The sequence below is a fragment of the Ochotona princeps genome, chromosome 10 (genome assembly GCF_030435755.1).
Source record: "Ochotona princeps isolate mOchPri1 chromosome 10, mOchPri1.hap1, whole genome shotgun sequence".
In the NCBI taxonomy this organism is placed as follows: Eukaryota; Metazoa; Chordata; class Mammalia; order Lagomorpha; family Ochotonidae; genus Ochotona; species Ochotona princeps.
Window position 1 is genome coordinate 989,604 of NC_080841.1, and position 16,475 is coordinate 1,006,078.

Below are 16,475 nucleotides of genomic sequence, written 5' to 3' on the forward strand. Positions count from 1 at the left end.
CCCCCCACACTCTCACTAACACAGGTGACCATCAGAGTCCCCCTCGCTCTCACTAACACAGGTGACCATCAGAGTTCCCCCCCACACTCTCACTAACACAGGTGACCATCAGAGTCCCCCCTGTTCTCACTAACACAGGTGACCATCAGAGTCCCCCCCACACTCTCACTAACACAGGTGACCATCAGAGTCCCCCCGCTCTCACTAACACAGGTGACCATCAGAGTCCCCCCCACACTCTCACTAACACAGGTGACCATCAGAGTCCCCCCCGCTCTCACTAACACAGGTGACCATCAGAGTCCCCCCCACACTCTCACTAACACAGGTGACCATCAGAGTCCCCACCCACTCTCACTAACACAGTGACCATCAGAGTTCCCCCTGTTCTCACTAACACAGGTGACCATCAGAGTCCCCCCCCACACTCTCACTAACACAGTGACCATCAGAGTCCCCCCCACTCTCACTAACACAGGTGACCATCAGAGTCCCCCCCCCACTCTCACTAACACAGGTGACCATCAGAGTTCCCCCCACTCTCACTAACACAGATGACCATCAGAGTCCCCCCCATACTCTCACTAACACAGATGACCATCAGAGTCACCCCCACTCTCACTAACACAGATGACCATCAGAGTTCCCCCCCTGCTCTAACTAAGGTAGGTGATGTTTTATTTTGCTAACATCCCCATTAGCAGGTGTGCTGTAGTCAGGTTATATTTCCCTAATACTTAGTAGTGTTGCGTATTTTTTCACATGTCTCTTGGACATTTGCCATTTTCTTTGGAAAAATATCTATTTAGGCCCTTTGCCCATTTCCTAAAATGGAGTTTATTTACCTCTTATCAGATATATATGTTGTGAAACACATTTTTTAAAGTACTTTTCCCCAAGTCCAATATCCATTATACTTCCACTGCCCTTACTTTGTGTCCTGGAAACAATCTGTATACCCAGGCCAGAATGTAACGAGCAGACTGACTGCAGCCACAGCACCCAGAGTCAGTGGAAGAGGCAGAAGGGAGACAGGGCCACGCTTCCAGGCAGTGCCTCTGCCGTTCCTGGCACAGCCGCCATCAGGTGCCGTGTGCAGCCAAGGTGATGGGAGTGAGGGTCCGACTGGCAGGCACCAAGTCATCCACAAGTGAGAGGAAGCTCAGCTGGCTAGCGTGGTGTCGTTGAGCCGGCACTTGAGAGTTACTCCCTGTCACCCTGTAGACCCACGTACATTCGGCCATAGTTTTGGTACCTTTTCACTTCTTGCGTAGAGGTTGGATTAAATTTCAGAAGATGTAGCATCACGCAGGCCAAGGAATGAAAGAATGACAATACAAGCTATACGATCTATACTTCTTAAAAAAGATTTATGTATTTCCTGGAAAGAGGGAGAGAGTAAGTTTTCCATCCACTGATTCACTCCCCAAATCAGCCACAGCAGCTGATGCTGCTCAGGCTGAAACCAGGAACTTGGAGCTCCATCCGGGCTTCGCATGTGGGTGGCAGGGTGCTTGGGCCATCCTTCGCTGCTTTCCCAGGTGCATTAGTAGGGAGTGGGGTCAGATTTTTCACCTCTAGATAGATTATCTTGAAGAATTTATACACTAGCTTCTGTTTGCTCTTCATTGTGGTGAGACTGTCCCTCCAGCTGGACGCTCCTGTAGACTCTCTCTGGTCACGCTGTGTTCTCAGTGTGGTGCCAGCAGGCCTGGTGACCCAGAGCTGGGCCCAGCAACATCCTCATTCGTTTGGGTCGCCTTTTCCCTGCTCGGTGGGGGCTGTTGGTTGACTGTGAACACAGTGTTGTGCAAAGCTCTAGCTTGCTCATGTTCAGTCTGCTGTGTGTACCCTGAGAGCAACTCATCACCCCGTCCTGCTCCTGAGGTGCCCGTGCAGGCAGGGCTGTGCAGGGCTGGTTCATGTCACTCAGCATAGTGTCCCCAAGATCCACCATGTGGTCACAAGAGGCAGGATTTCACTTACTTTAAAGCTGGAAGAGTATTCCATGGTATGTGTAGGCCACGTTTCATTTATCCCTTCATGTTGGTGGGCACCTAGATTGCTCCCACGTATTGGGTTTGTGGGCACCTAGATTGCTCCCACGGACTGGGTTTACAGGCACTCAGATCACTCCCATGGACTGGGTTTGTGGGCACTTAGATTGCTCCCACGGACTGGGTTTACAGGCACTCAGATCACTCCCATGGACTGGGTTTGTGGGCACCTAGATCGCTCCCACGGACTGGGTTTACGGGCACCTAGATTGCTCCCACGGACTGGGTTTACAGGCACTCAGATCACTCCCACGGACTGGGTTTACGGGCACCTAGATTGTTCCCACGGACTGGGTTTACAGGCACTCAGATCACTCCCACGGACTGGGTTTGTGGGCACTTAGATTGCTCCCACGGACTGGGTTTACAGGCACTCAGATCACTCCCACGGACTGGGTTTACAGGCACTCAGATCACTCCCACGGACTGGGTTTGTGGGCAGTTAGATTGCTCCCACGGACTGGGTTTGTGGATTCCACAGTAGTGACCATGCGTGGGCAGGTGTCTGTTGGTTGACACCCTGGGCTGGACTCGCTAGATTGTATGAAAATTCTGCTGTCCGTCTCTCCACCGGCCCTCCTGCTGACCACAGTGAATGCACTGTTCATGGCCCAAGAGGTTCCATTTTCTCTCCGTCACCACTACCCTTTGTTTTGTTTGTATTGTTTTGTAAGCGGTGTCAGGTGACCTCTTGGTGGGCTGCTCACTAGCACTGTCCTGAAGGCTTTGTGAAGCTGAATACTCTCACACCTGCCAGCCATTTGTGTGCATTCTTTGGCAGATGGTTCCTTTGCCCATTAAAAAAAGATTTATCTATTAAGTCTAATGCTGGAGCTATAGAGAGGGGGTGTGAAAGACACAGACGGGTCTTCCATTTGCTGGCTCACTCCCTGGATGGCCACAGTGACCAGCCTGGGCCAGGCTGAAGCCAGGGTGGCAGGAACCCAGACCTTGGACTCCGCTTCTCCTTTTCCAGGCATTGCCATGGACGGGGTTCGAAACAGAGCTGCCAGGACAGCAGTCGGAGCCCATACCTGTTAGACAATGCCGCCCCTGCTTTGCCTGTTTTAAAATGGAATCATTGTGTCTTTATTCTTGGTCTTCCTGCGGAAGTTCCTATGGACTCTGGCTGCTAACCCCTGCTGCACTTCCCCCACTGCATGGGGTGCTTTTGCACTGTGCATTTCCTGAGTCGGGAAGACGAGCTGCCTGGCCAGGTGGAGTCTTGTTTGTTTCTGTTACCTGTTCTTTCAGTGCGAGAGAAGTCTTCATCAGGGCCAGCGTAGAGCACTTCCCCCATATTCTCAGCGTTGTTCAATGTTGGGTCTTGGGGTCACAGTGCTCAGGCGCATTCCTTTTTCTGTTTGGGGTGCAGTAAGGGTCCAGCCTCATTTGGCCATGGACGGTGACCGTGCCCAGCACTGCTAGTTAAAGAAACTGTCGCTTCTCCGTTGCGTATTGCTGGCATGCTTGCTGAAGGTCAGCCTGCCGATGACCTGCCGCCCCTTGGTCTGGTCTGCCTGTGTGTCTGCACCGCTCTGTCCGGTTACATTTGAAGCCTGGAAGTGTGAGGCCTCCAGCCTGCGCTGGGGCTCCAGTGGTTTCAACGCTGCTTTGCCTGCCGGGGCTCTCTGTGGCTCCATAGACATCTTGGGGTGATTATTGGTCTGTTTGTTTGAAAATGTGGTTGGGATTTTGACAGCAGTGCGTTGAATTCGTGGAGGTTTGACTGTTACAGACACTTGCCATACCTTGTGTGTAGCCCGTAAACATGAGATATTTATCCGTATAAAGACAGAGCCCTGCTGTAAACAATAAATGCAGCAAAAACTTCACTATGAAAGTAGCTGATGAGAATCAGCGCATTTCTGTATGAGGATTGTTTGGAAAGTCTGTGGAACAACAAAATTCAAAGGTGAATTTGTTTCGGCAGAACAACATTGTGAGAGCAGCACTTGCTGCAGTTCGCATTCTCATGAACTTTCCTAAGACTGCTTATATGTTAACAAGAAACAATATAAATGAAGCTAAGGAAGCAGTTCCATGTGCAATAGCATCAAAAAGAACAAGATACTTTAGAATAAACTTAACAAGAGACCGGACTTGTGCACTGCTAACGTACAAGACATTGCTTATCTTTTTTTCCCTGTAAAGATTTATTTATCTATTTGAAAGAATCACAAAGAGAGGAAGAGATTCAGACAGGGATGCAGGAAGCGAGGGGAGAGGAGGAGGGAGAGAGAGCTTCCTGCTAGTTCACTCTCCAAGTGACAGCAAGAGCCAGGGCTGCGTCAAGCTGAAGTCAGGAGCCAGGAGCTTACCTGAGTCTCCACGAGGGAGGCAGGGCACGCACTCTGGCCGTCTTCCACTGCTGCCACAGTCCATTTGCAGGGAGCGGAAGTGGACCAAGCAGCGCCTTACGTGCTGAGCCACATGCAGCCGCTGTAGCTGTCTCCTCAGCTGGGGGATACTCAGGGACTCACCCTAATGGAGGACTTTCTGGTTCCAGGATCGCTGCTGTCATTTGGGGTCAGCGCTCAGTTATGCTGAATTCACCAGAGATCACAGAGAAGCGAAGGGGGCGAGGCACCGGTGTGTGCCCCCAGCCCTTCAGGCGCCCTGGCCCCGGGGAGGGCTCTTCCTCAGACCGACTGTCCTCTCGAGCGCCAGCGCAGGCGTTTCCTGCGTACTTGTCCGTGGGGTTTAGCAGGGGAGCTGACATCACGGAGCTGGCGGGGAGGAGTCTGCTCCCTTTGTGGCGGCCCGCCGGGCAGCGCATGTGTGCGCAGCGCGGGCCGGACCGCAGCGCACGGCGGGCGGGACCAGACCCAGGGCGACGCTGGGTCGCAGACCGCGGGGTCCGCAGCGCGGGGCACATCATGCCGCACTCTTGCCCCCGAGTGATCCCTGAGAATGCGACTGCCGTGGCTGGATAAAATGGTAATTAGGGCTTGCTCCTGCTGTCCTCAGGCTCCGCAGCCCAGGGCGCTGGGTCGGGATGGGAGCCAACTTTCCTGGGCTCTGCTGCCCCCTGTGTGTCCGCGGGCCTGGGGAGGGAGGGAGCGAGGAGCTGCGGCCCGGGACTGGGGCCACGCAGGGGTCTCTTGTAGAAGGGAGAACTCAACATCCACCCACTCCACCCCCGCCCCCGGAGAGTGAGGACTGGCCATGAAATGCCTGTTTGTGTCCCAGGCGGAGGCACTTGGAAAAGCACAAACTTTTTCTGCAGATCAGTCGGTGTTCCTCCACTAAGGGGGGGAGGAGTGAATCAGGACGGAACTGTGGGGAACTGTGGCCGCTTCGGGAAGAACAGACCTTGCAGCACACCCGTATGACTTCTGACTGAGTGTAGGGTGCTGGGCGAACCTGCAGGTCCTCCCACAGGACCAGGGGATCCCTGGGAGGGGCTTTAGCACTTAGCTGCTGACTGACTGCAGTTACCAGAGGGAATACTTTTTCTGCTTTTCCTGTTTCTGGCAGAGCTCCATCCAGGACTGGGGTGAAGAGGTAGAGGAAGGCGCTGTTTACCACGTCACCCTCAAGAGAGTTCAGATTCAGCAGGCTGCCAATAAGGGGGCTCGGTGGCTGGGGGTGAGTACTGTGGGCTGGGTGAGTACTGCGGGCAGGGTTGAGTACGGCGGGCTGGGTGAGTATTGTGGGCTGGGGTGAGTACTGTGGGTTGGGTGAGTACTGTGGGTTGGGTGAGTACTTCGGGCTGGGTGAGTACTGCGGACTGGGGCTCCGGCTGTTTGCACTGTTGGGCACAGGCATTTGGCTTTTCCTTTCTCTCTCTTGGCCTTAGGAAAGAAACAGTGTCTCCCCAGTGTCTGCTGAGCCCCTTGGGTCTGTCTCTGTGTTTAATATTTTCCAGAGTATCTTCCCTCGGTCTGTCAATCATTGAGAACCCTTGGAGGCAGCCTAAGGTGTGTGGAAAATGGACGTGGGGTGGGGTGGCAGGCCCTAGCTAGGAACAGTGCCTGGTGGCAGCACATGCACCCTGCCCAGAACCCCTCCTCCTGGAGCACTCTCTGAGCACTGGGCAGCGGTGCCTTTGGCAGGACGTCTTTTACCAAGATGTGAAAATCTCATCAGTGAACCCTAAACACATCCCAAGTCAAGAGAGCAGGAGACAGTTGGGCAGCAGAGAGACAGGGTTCTTGGTCCTGAGGCCACAGTCAGAGGGCAGGGATGGGGAGTGGAAAGCCTGCTGGGGTAGTGTGCTCCCGGTTCCGAGACCAGTAGGCGTGATGCACACGCAGCCCATCGGCCCTGGTGTGCAGGATCAGAAAATAGAGAGTGTGTGCGTCAGTGTCCGGAGGTGGAGTGTGGACCGGAAACAGAGCTGCCCTGGCCCGAGGCAGCGTGTGCCTCGGGGAGTTCCGTCCTGGGTCGGGGGTCTGCTGACAGAAGCATTCCACTGCTTCCTGTTGGCCTTTTCCCTGCGGCCCGCGGGGTGGGATGTGGCCGTGGGGCGGGCAGGGGTGTGCTGGCTCCGACAGGCCCCTGACCCCGCGTGGCTGTGAGGGTGGTGTGGGTGTTGCTGCAGGCCTGCTGGGGAAGCAGGGAGGCAGAAGTAGCGTTCCGACGAGTCATCACTTTGAGTTTTGTCGGGACGCGGTGTGGATGTGGTTTGGCTGCTCCCTAGGGCAGGATGTTGCTGAGTTCTGAGCCAGTTGCCTTCCAAAGGATCATGCTTGTCAGTCAAACACAGCAGTGTCCTGGGGAGATGAAGTGGTTAGCTCTGCAGGCCCCAAACATGTAAGCCCCTGTGCATTTGGGTGATCACAGCTACGTGGTTATTCTCCCTACAGTTCTGCACCTGGCATGCCTCTTCCTGCCTGCCTGTCCCCGAGTTCTCAGCACTGTTTGCCCCGGGGCTCGCAGTAGCTCTCCACTGCCAGGACAAGGATGCCTGGGTAGGGCTTCTCTGATGGACGGAGCGTGATGCGTGACTGCCCCCGGCCCTCAGGGCCCTGCTCCCCACCACGGCTCTTCCTGTCTTCACTGGTGTGCTGGGAACCTCTGCTTTTGTCCGCTGAGCCCTGGTGACGGTAGACCTTTGTGTCTGGGGACCTGCTGGCCTCTGCGTTGGGTTTCCTGGGCTGCAGTGCCCTCCCCACAGTGCCTCTCCACAGCAGTCCTGGGGGGAGGCGAGAGAGGAGGGTGGCAGGAAGACATTCATTCATTGTTTTCCACCAAGGAAGTCCTTGTTAGAGTGATGAAGCTGCTGGCCAGGGCGCACACGGGCACGTGGCACAGCCCACGAGTAGGGGAGTGGACGCCCGCAGGGGGTCCCGTGGCTGCCTCTTCCTGCTCGTGCTTCCAGTGAGGAAGTGCCTGTTGTCAGGGTGGTGTGCGTCTGATGGACAACCCCCCAGGGAAGTGCACCGAAGCTGTGCGGGGTATGTAGTCCGAGGAGGTGAGCACGGCTGCACCCCGTGTCTGTTTAGGTTAGCGGAGAGACAGGGCGGTTTTCATGTTGTTGCTAGTGAGATCCGGTTTTGGAAAGAGCAGAAACGTCACGCAGTCCAGAGCACTTAGGTGGTATTTCTGATCGTTCCTTCAATCTAATATTGAGTTGATCTTTGAAATGAAGCCAGTGTCTTTGGTTATAAAATATGCCGGTGGGCCTGGTGCGGTAGCCTAGTGGCTAAAGTCCTCACCTTGCATGTCCTGGGATCCCATATGGGTGCCGATTTGTGTCCTGGCTGCTCCGCTTACTGTCCAGTCAATCAATCAATCAATCAATCGATCTTTATCTGTACGTGTGTGTATGTGTGTGTGTGTGTGTGTGTACACCACCAGCTAACTCCCAGGGCTGGCCTCTTTACGCGGGCACTGCCAGTCTTGCCCACTGGCACTGTGGTGTTACTGATAACTGGGAAAAACCAAGTATTATTAAGTTTTTTAAAATGATTTAGTCATTTGAGTGACAGGGTTGGGAGGAGAGAATGAGGGAGAGCCCTTTTCTCTCTGCTGACTGATTCCTTTAAATGACCTCCAAAGCCAGGAGCCTGGAGCTCCACCGGGGTTCCCACGTGGGTCCAGGGGCTAAAGCAGGTGGGCCATCTCCTGTTGCTTCCCCAGGCACATGTCCAGACAGGTGGGTCAGAACTGGAGCAGCTTCTCTGATCCCGTAGCTGGCATTGTGAGTGAAGCTGGACACGTTCCGTTGCGTGGGACCCCATGCCTGCACTCTAGGGTCAAATTCAGGGGTGGGAGAGGAAGACAGTCCTGCTCAGAGCCTGTGCCGCTGGCTCTGGAATCCACTGAAGGAATGTGTTAGCGTTCAGATAAGATAAGCGGGAGGAGAGGGCGTTCACGTCACAGGCGAGGTTGCTGGGGCTGGGTCAGCACTGCAAGGCTGCAGGGAGTGGACGGTCAGCAGGCAGTCAGGTGACTTTTCTGTCTGCCCTTGTGCAGGGGCCGCCAGGCCCCCTTCTCCACCTCCGGGGTTGTCACACCGTCGGCCACGTTGGCTCTTGGTGACGATGCAGCATTGCGCAGGCGGAGACTCGGGAGGACAATGAGATAGGTGAAGACAACAGATGTTCAGAAGTTAAAGAAGCTGCACATCTGTTTGAGAAGCTGGTTTGGGGGTTAGTACGACAGTAAGGCCTGACTGGTCTGAGACGGTGACTGCCAGCTGCTCCCTGGCTGCTCCCTGGGAGCTGACTCCACCTGGCATCTCAGCGGCATGGCTGCCCGTGGTGCCCTCACTGAGAAAAGCACCTGCTGTCCAGCTCTGGGGCAGAGCCTCTGACTGTGTTCACGCGTCCTTGGAGTCTCGCTGTACACACTTACCACACTCTGTTGGGATTGCTGATCTGTGTCTCCCACTAGACTGTGGACACACACGTGGCCATCTTGACGGCAGAACCTTATTAGAGCTTTGCTGAATAAAATGTCAAAATCCCTTCTTCTTTGAGCGACTACCCTTGTCTTGATGAATAGGAAGTTGTGTCTCATTTAGAATGCCGTTGGCATGAGAATACCCGCTTGTCAAGCGGTGGGTGTGGCCGTGGGTGTGAGAATCAGGCAGTGCTCACAGCCCTGTCCGTGTGCTCGCTGCAACGCAGCAGCTCCGAACAGGGCAGACAGAAACACTTCCCAGCACCTTTGAGATCTGAGAGGCGCCACCGTGCCTGCCTTACTGCCCCTGGGGGCGACAGGCATTGTGCCCAGCCCCTTGCCCTGTGGCCGCAGCTGTGAGGAGCTGGGCCCTGGAGGAGCTGTGGGTTTATAGCAGGCTGTCCTTGTTCTCACTGTGGAGAATGGGGCGTGGGTTGTAGTATTCATTTGTGTTGGAATGTTTAATTCAGACTTTAGATGTACATTCCAAAAGTTAGGAAGCACCTGTAGTGAACTAAGTTGTGTTTTCATTTCAGTCTAACGAGCATGATTCTAAGCTAATGAATTCACTAATGCGGTGGCTGCCCCTCGTTAGTCGGAGTCTCTGCGCTGAAGTTCGCTTGGATCCCTTCCCTGCTGAGAGCTGTGCCGGGGCGCGTGTGGAGCGAGCAGCAGGCCCTCGAGAGTTAGAGAGGGCACAGAGCTGCCATTTACACACTCATTCCCAAATGCTGAACGCAGCCAAGGCCAACGGCAAGAGCTTCTCCCAGGTCTTCCACATGCATGAACCAGGCCACGGGTCTCCCCTGCTGCCTCCCAGGTGCCTCAGCAGGGAGCTGGCTGGGAAGCGGAGCAGCCGGGACGCCAACCTGCTGCGCGTGTGCTGTTGTCGTGGTTGGGTGTGAAGTGTGTGTCTTCCAGCAAGCACACGTGGCGTGTGCTTGGGGCACTCACTTCCTCCACTGAGCAAATGGATGTTCTGGATAGATTTCATTCTTGGTGAAATCCAAATGGAAGAAAACCTCTCCAAGTTCTAGAAAGAAGAGGAACCAGAGGAGTACCCTGCCAGGCCCTTCCCTCACAGTGACATGTTTCATGTAAAAATGGGCAAAACACACAAAGCCGAACACTGATGCTTCCACTGTTCATTGTGTAGAATAAACGCAGTGCCTGTGGGTCAGGAGGAGAGTGGAGTGGCCTGTTCCTTGGGGGCCCAGCCAGTCTATGTCTGAGATGTCCAGGGTTGGTCTGGAGCTGGGGGAAGGCAGTAGTTTGGGTCCCTGGCCAGGTTCTTTGTCCTGGGTGGACATGGTGGACACTGGGAACAGAGGGAAGAGGCTGGACAGGCAGGTGTGGGTGAGGGGGTGTCTTAGCAGGAGCCTCCGGCTTTGAAGACGTGTACAGCGCTGTGTGCCTCCATGGAGGAGAGCCAGGCTTGCGGGGTCCTGGCCGGGACGGGAGGCACCTTGTGGCTTCTCAGGTCCCCAGCTCTACTGGGCTGCTCATTTCTGGCTGCCTGTGAGCGGAAGGCATCCACTCCAGGACTGTGCAGGGGCAGCAAGGCCTCTGCGGCCCTCTTGCTGGCCACTGCCCTTAGCTGGGTGCTGGCCACACATGAATGTCACTTTGGTCGCTGCTGCCTGTGAGTATGTGGCAGGTGTGGGGAGCTCGGGGCACGGCTGTGCTCTGTCCTCAGGTGTGGGGAGCTCGGGGCACGGCTGTGCTCTGTCCTCAGGTGTGGGGAGCTCGGGGCACGGCTGTGCTCTGTCCTCAGGTGTGGGGAGCTCGGGGCACGGCTGTGCTCTGTCCTCAGGTGTGGGGAGCTCGGGGCACGGCTGTGCTCTGTCCTCAGGTGTGGGGAGCTCGGGGCTGGCTGTGCTCTGTCCTCCGGTGTGGGGAGCTCGGGGCACGGCTAGGCTCTGTCCTCAGGTGTGGGGAGCTCGGGGCACAGCTGTGCTCTGTCCTCAGGTGTGGGGAGCTCGGGGCACGGCTGTACTCTGTCCTCAGGTGTGGGGAGCTCGGGGCATGGCTGTGCTCTGTCCTCCGGTGTGGGGAGCTCGGGGCACGGCTAGGCTCTGTCCTCAGGTGTGGGGAGCTCGGGGCTGGCTGTGCTCTGTCCTCAGGTATGGGGAGCTCGGGGCCGGCTGTGCTCTGTCCTCAGGTGTGGGGAGCTCGGGGCACAGCTGTGCTCTGTCCTCAGGTGTGGGGAGCTCGGGGCTGGCTGTGCTCTGTCCTCAGGTGTGGGGAGCTCGGGGCACGGCTGTGCTCTGTCCTCAGGTGTGGGGAGCTCGGGGCACAGCTGTGCTCTGTCCTCAGGTGTGGGGAGCTCGGGGCACGGCTGTGCTCTGTCCTCAGGTGTGGGGAGCTCGGGGCACGGCTGTGCTCTGTCCTCAGGTGTGGGGAGCTCGGGGCTGGCTGTACTCTGTCCTCAGGTGTGGGGAGCTCGGGGCACAGCTGTGCTCTGTCCTCAGGTGTGGGGAGCTCGGGGCACGGCTCTGCTCTGTCCTCAGGTGTGGGGAGCTCGGGGCACGGCTAGGCTCTGTCCTCAGGTGTGGGGAGCTCGGGGCTGGCTGTGCTCTGTCCTCAGGTGTGGGGAGCTCGGGGCACAGCTCTGCTCTGTCCTCAGGTGTGGGGAGCTCGGGGCACGGCTCTGCTCTGTCCTCAGGTGTGGGGAGCTCGGGGCACGGCTAGGCTCTGTCCTCAGGTGTGGGGAGCTCGGGGCACAGCTCTGCTCTGTCCTCAGGTGTGGGGAGCTCGGGGCACAGCTCTGCTCTGTCCTCAGGTGTGGGGAGCTCGGGGCACAGCTCTGCTCTGTCCTCAGGTGTGGGGAGCTCGGGGCACGGCTGTGCTCTGTCCTCAGGTGTGGGGAGCTCGGGGCACGGCTGTGCTCTGTCCTCAGGTGTGGGGAGCTCGGGGCACGGCTGTGCTCTGTCCTCAGGTGTGGGGAGCTCGGGGCTGGCTGTGCTCTGTCCTCAGGTGTGGGGAGCTCGGGGCACAGCTGTGCTCTGTCCTCAGGTGTGGGGAGCTCGGGGCACAGCTGTGCTCTGTCCTCAGGTGTGGGGAGCTCGGGGCTGGCTGTGCTCTGTCCTCAGGTGTGGGGAGCTCGGTGCACAGCTGTGCTCTAGGCCATAATGTGAGCTTTTGTCTTTCACAAGCGGCTCTGTGAAGCCGCCCGGGTCCAGAGCCTCTGGATCTTTCTTGTCCACGCAGCCATGGGAGCTGGGTGTTTCCGGCAGGAGCCCCTGGGCAGAGAGGCAGCTGAAGATGCAGCTGCAGGGTCTCCAGCACAGAGCTCATCTCTGCCACCCTGCTGGGCACTGTGCCTAGGCCAGCCCTTGACACAGGATGTGCCAGGCCTTCCTGGTGCAGTTAGCGTGAGCACTTGAGCTGCCGGGTGAGGTCCTGGCTTGAGCCGTACCCCACTGCACCCTGAGTCAGCCCATAGTTTTCACCTGAGAGGCAGAATCAGCAGCTTGTACTGCATGCTCCTGCCAGCCACCTTACCCGCTCTCTGAGAGGGCACGGCTCTGCCATGGGTGGGGCAGTGTCCCCGGCTCTGTGCTCGCTCTGGCTGAGCACAGGGGAGGACCGAATTGCTCCTGGATTTGTATATGGCATTTCTCATGTCATTCTGTAGCTGACTTGTTGATGATCTTACTTTTGTATTCTTAAAAAAAAACGCAGCACTTAGCAGGAGATCATATTCCATCTTGTCTGTTTGCTGTTTCTGCTGGAAAAGTGGGAGGGAGGGACACAATTTGTTTCAAGTTGCGTGCTAAGCATTACGCTGGTCTGAGTGGAGCGTTGCTTCATGCGCTGACAGATTGTCTTGCGGCATCAGTGTCGAGTCTGATGTTTGCTGCTGCTTTATGTGAAACCTGAGCCCCAGGACTGCACTGACCTGCTCCTGAGATGTGAAGTGGGGGATCCCTGTGTTTTTCTGCTGGTGGCATCTGTGAGAACCCCGAGACTGTGTGCAGAGGGTCTTTGTGTGTGTAAACCCTTCTGTTGTTACTGTCCAGCTCCTTCCCATTGCGCACACACTGGGCGTGCACTGGGCATGCTTTGGGTACACACTGGGCACATGATGGGTACATGCTGGGCACACACTGCGCACGTGCTAATCACACTCTGGGCACTTTCTGATCCCATGTTGTGTACATGCTGGGCACACACTGCGCACATGCTGAACACATGCTGGGCACACGCTGATCACGCTGGGCACATGCTGGGCACACTCTGGGCACATGCTGATCACGCTGGGCACATGCTGAACACATGCTGGGCACACTCTGGGCACATGCTGATCGCATGCTGGGCACACACTAGGCACATGCTGATCGCATGCTGAACACATGCTGGGCACACTCTGGGCACATGCTGGGCACATGCTGGGCACACTCTGGGCACATGCTGAACACATGCTGGGCACACTCTGGGCACATACTGGGCACACTCTGGGCACATACTGAACACATGCTGGGCACACGCTGATCACGCTGGGCACATGCTGGGCACACTCTGGGCACATGCTGATCACATGCTGGGCACACTCTGGGTACATGCTGAACACACGCTGGGCACACTCTGGGCACATGCTGATTGCACTCTGGGCACACTCTGGGCACATGCTGATCACATGCTGGGCACACTCTGGGCACATGCTGATTGCACGCTGGGCACACACTGGGCACATGCTGATCACATGCTGAGCACACTGGGCACATGCTGATCGCACGCTGGGCACACTCTGGGCACATGCTGATCACATGCTGGGCACACTGGGCACATGCTGATCGCACGCTGGGCACATTCTGGGCACACTGGGCACATGCTGATCGTACACTGGGCACATGCTGGGCACACACTGGGCACAGGGCTCTGCTGCTCTTGCTCAGCCTCAGAACAATCTTGCCTTTTTGCTTTGCTTCCCGATGGCTGCTTACCCAGGGATGTTTTTGTGGGGAGCAGGAAGAGGTCTCGTGCTGCCCCTGCTGTCACCTCCTGAATCCTAGGGAGGGTCTTGCATAGAAAAACATTCATTCATTCTTTCAGTCATCTCCTCCATTCTTTGTGTGGTGCCTTTGCTTTGCTGTGGAGAGGAGTGCTGGGCTGTCAGCTCTTGGTTGGAAGCCAGGCTGCGATGTGGGCTCTGAACTCATGAGCTGAACCTCAGGCCCACGCTGGCCCTGCTAGGACATGGGCTCTGCCTACCAGCTTCGCCTTCCCGTTGGGAGCACAGCTTGCAGGGTCTCTGCCCATCTCCCTTCATGGGTGTGTCACAGCTGCTTCCTCTCTGCTTTGTATTTCTCTCCTGCGAGTTCCTTTTTTTTTTCGTTCCTCTTCCTTCCGGTCTTCCTTTGCATTAAACATAGTCAGCAGGGTCTGACCTCCCTCTCACTCATGGGAACCCCTCTCCTGGCCCGCCCACTCTGAGTTCCCTTCCTCGTCTCTCAGGCCATCCTGGGTGGCGTGGGGGCCCCGCAGTGCTCGTGGCACTGGGCTGGACCTGTGCAGTGTGAGTGACAATTGAATATTCCATCCCCAGTGCCACGTGCTGGCACAGTCATTGTAGCCACCACACATGGACTGCCCTCTGTCTGCCCACTCCAGGGTGCCAAAGGGCTCAAATGGGGGCACTTGTCTCCTGGCAAAGCCAGAAGCTGCGATCAACCCCCATCAGCTCTGAGGCAGCTGCTGCAGGGGTCCCTGAGCTGCCTCAAGGCCTTGATTCTGCATGGACAGTGATGGTTTTCATCCACCAAGATGTAGAGAATCACTCCTCAGTGTCTGTTAGAGGTGTGCAGGTGGGCCGTGGGGATGAGGGACGTGGATGAGGTGTGGGGTGGGGCGTTGTCCTGCCGTGTCCAGGGGCCTGACTGCAGCCCTGGGTCTGAGTGCTCTCCCTGGGTCGCCCCTCCCTGTGGCCCCGCGGCTCCTTGTGGTCCTCCTCTGAAGGTGGAATCCTCAACACGGTGGCCAGCACGGTGACCTGCACACGTCGTCCCCATCACCAGGATGTCACCGTGATGACGGCCGGACCCTTGGTTTGCGAGTTGACTTCCAGCCAGTGCTCAGATGCCCCTTAGCCCTCCTCTGCCCCAACTGGCCTCTGCATGAACGTAGAGCTCAGCCCGCAGCCAAGGGGCTTGCTGTCCCCCTGGGACGTTCGCAGGACACAGGGTCAGGGTGACCTCTGCTCTGCAACATGTGGCTTTGATGCTGAGTTAGAGCTCATGTGGTTCCCTTGTTTTGTAGACAGAAGGAGACACGGAGGGCTTGGCACGTGTGTTGGTGACGCAGCAGGAGGCTCGTGCCTCACCTGACCTCGTGAGTCAGCCCTCTGCAGCCTTTAGAGGGGATGCCATAGGGCTGAGTTCCTCTGAGAGTCACGCTGCGCTTCAAATCAGTGTTTAGGGTTGATCCTGACCTAGCATCTGAGGCCCACAGTCTGCTTCCACCTTGGAAACAGCTCTGCCGGTCAGGGAGGAGACCTGGCCATGTCTACCATGATCGCAGGCCCACTCTAGGCTTCCTACCCTGTGTGCTGGCGCGGCTCCCTCCTGCCGCCCGGACTCGTCGGCCCGAGGTGCTTAGCCCAGGTGGCTGCGTGTGTGCCCTGGCCCTCTGAGGTCTGCACACCCTTGGCCAACCTGCCTCTTCCAGGCATGCTCTCAGCAGTCCCGGTGGGAAGTGGGTTGCTGACCCACTCTGCTGCCCACCCTATGCCCCCATGTAGGTTCAAGTGGCCCGTGTGTCTGGACCGCAGAGGGGCTGAGGGCCATGTGGGCATGTGTCTTTCACCCCGTCCCTGCCCTTTGTTCACAAAAGAAAGAGGGCTTTGTCTTCCCGTGGTGTCCGCGTGGGAACCCTTCTGTCCTGCCTCCGTCTGCTCACTGAGGACCTTCCGGTCCCAGGGTGCTTGGACACAGTAACATAGTTGCAGTCATGCTATCTGGGCAGGTTTGTCATTAACAAAAAGTGCTTTTCAGAACAAATCTCTCGCAGTTACTTTGTAGTTGGAATTGTTTGTGTGCTAGTTTTGGCTGCCCCAGAGAAGAGTGTGCCCTGGGCTCTGTGCCCTGGGGGTCTTGATGGGCAGCCCTCAGTCCTGGCCCAAGCCTCCTCTTGTGGCTCAGCAGAGGGAAGCAGCTGGGAGGGGTAGAGGGGCACTGCCCTGCGCCCTCCGGGCTGTGTCTTTCAGGATGGTGGCTGCCAGGCAGTGTGGGAGCCGTGGCCCGTGCAGGCTGAGGGGCTGCGTGTGTGTGCAAGCCATGCTGGCCCAGCAGTAGCATGGAGTCGAATGCAAACGTCTTGAGGATTTTCTCTCGTGGCTGTGCTCACCTGCAGCGCTGTGGGCTGGGTGTGCCGAGGGGACATGCTCGCTGCACTGCTGGCGCTGCTGCAGGCTCCCCACCACCTGTGGCTGCCATTTCTGTTTCTTTGTGGTGCTGCTCTCAGGCCTTTGCTTTTTTGAAGCAGATTGGGGGAGTGGCCTCACGAGTGGCTGAGCGAGCAGCTTCGCCTGCAGGCTGCTGTGAGGCCATGTCTGCTCCGCTCAGAGCG

General features: G+C 57.0%; 1 protein-coding gene across 1 annotated transcript in view; it reads left to right on the forward strand.

Moving 5' to 3' along the window:
- The first annotated feature begins 4,909 nt into the window (after window positions 1-4,909).
- RGL1 (ral guanine nucleotide dissociation stimulator like 1) overlaps window positions 4,910-16,475 on the forward strand; it is a 71,816-nt gene continuing 60,250 nt past the window's right edge. The window contains exons 1-2 of the mRNA XM_058668938.1: window positions 4,910-4,997; window positions 5,538-5,648. Coding sequence (XP_058524921.1) covers window positions 4,971-4,997; window positions 5,538-5,648 — 138 coding nt within the window. The 5' untranslated portion in view covers window positions 4,910-4,970. The remainder of the gene's footprint in view (window positions 4,998-5,537; window positions 5,649-16,475) is intronic.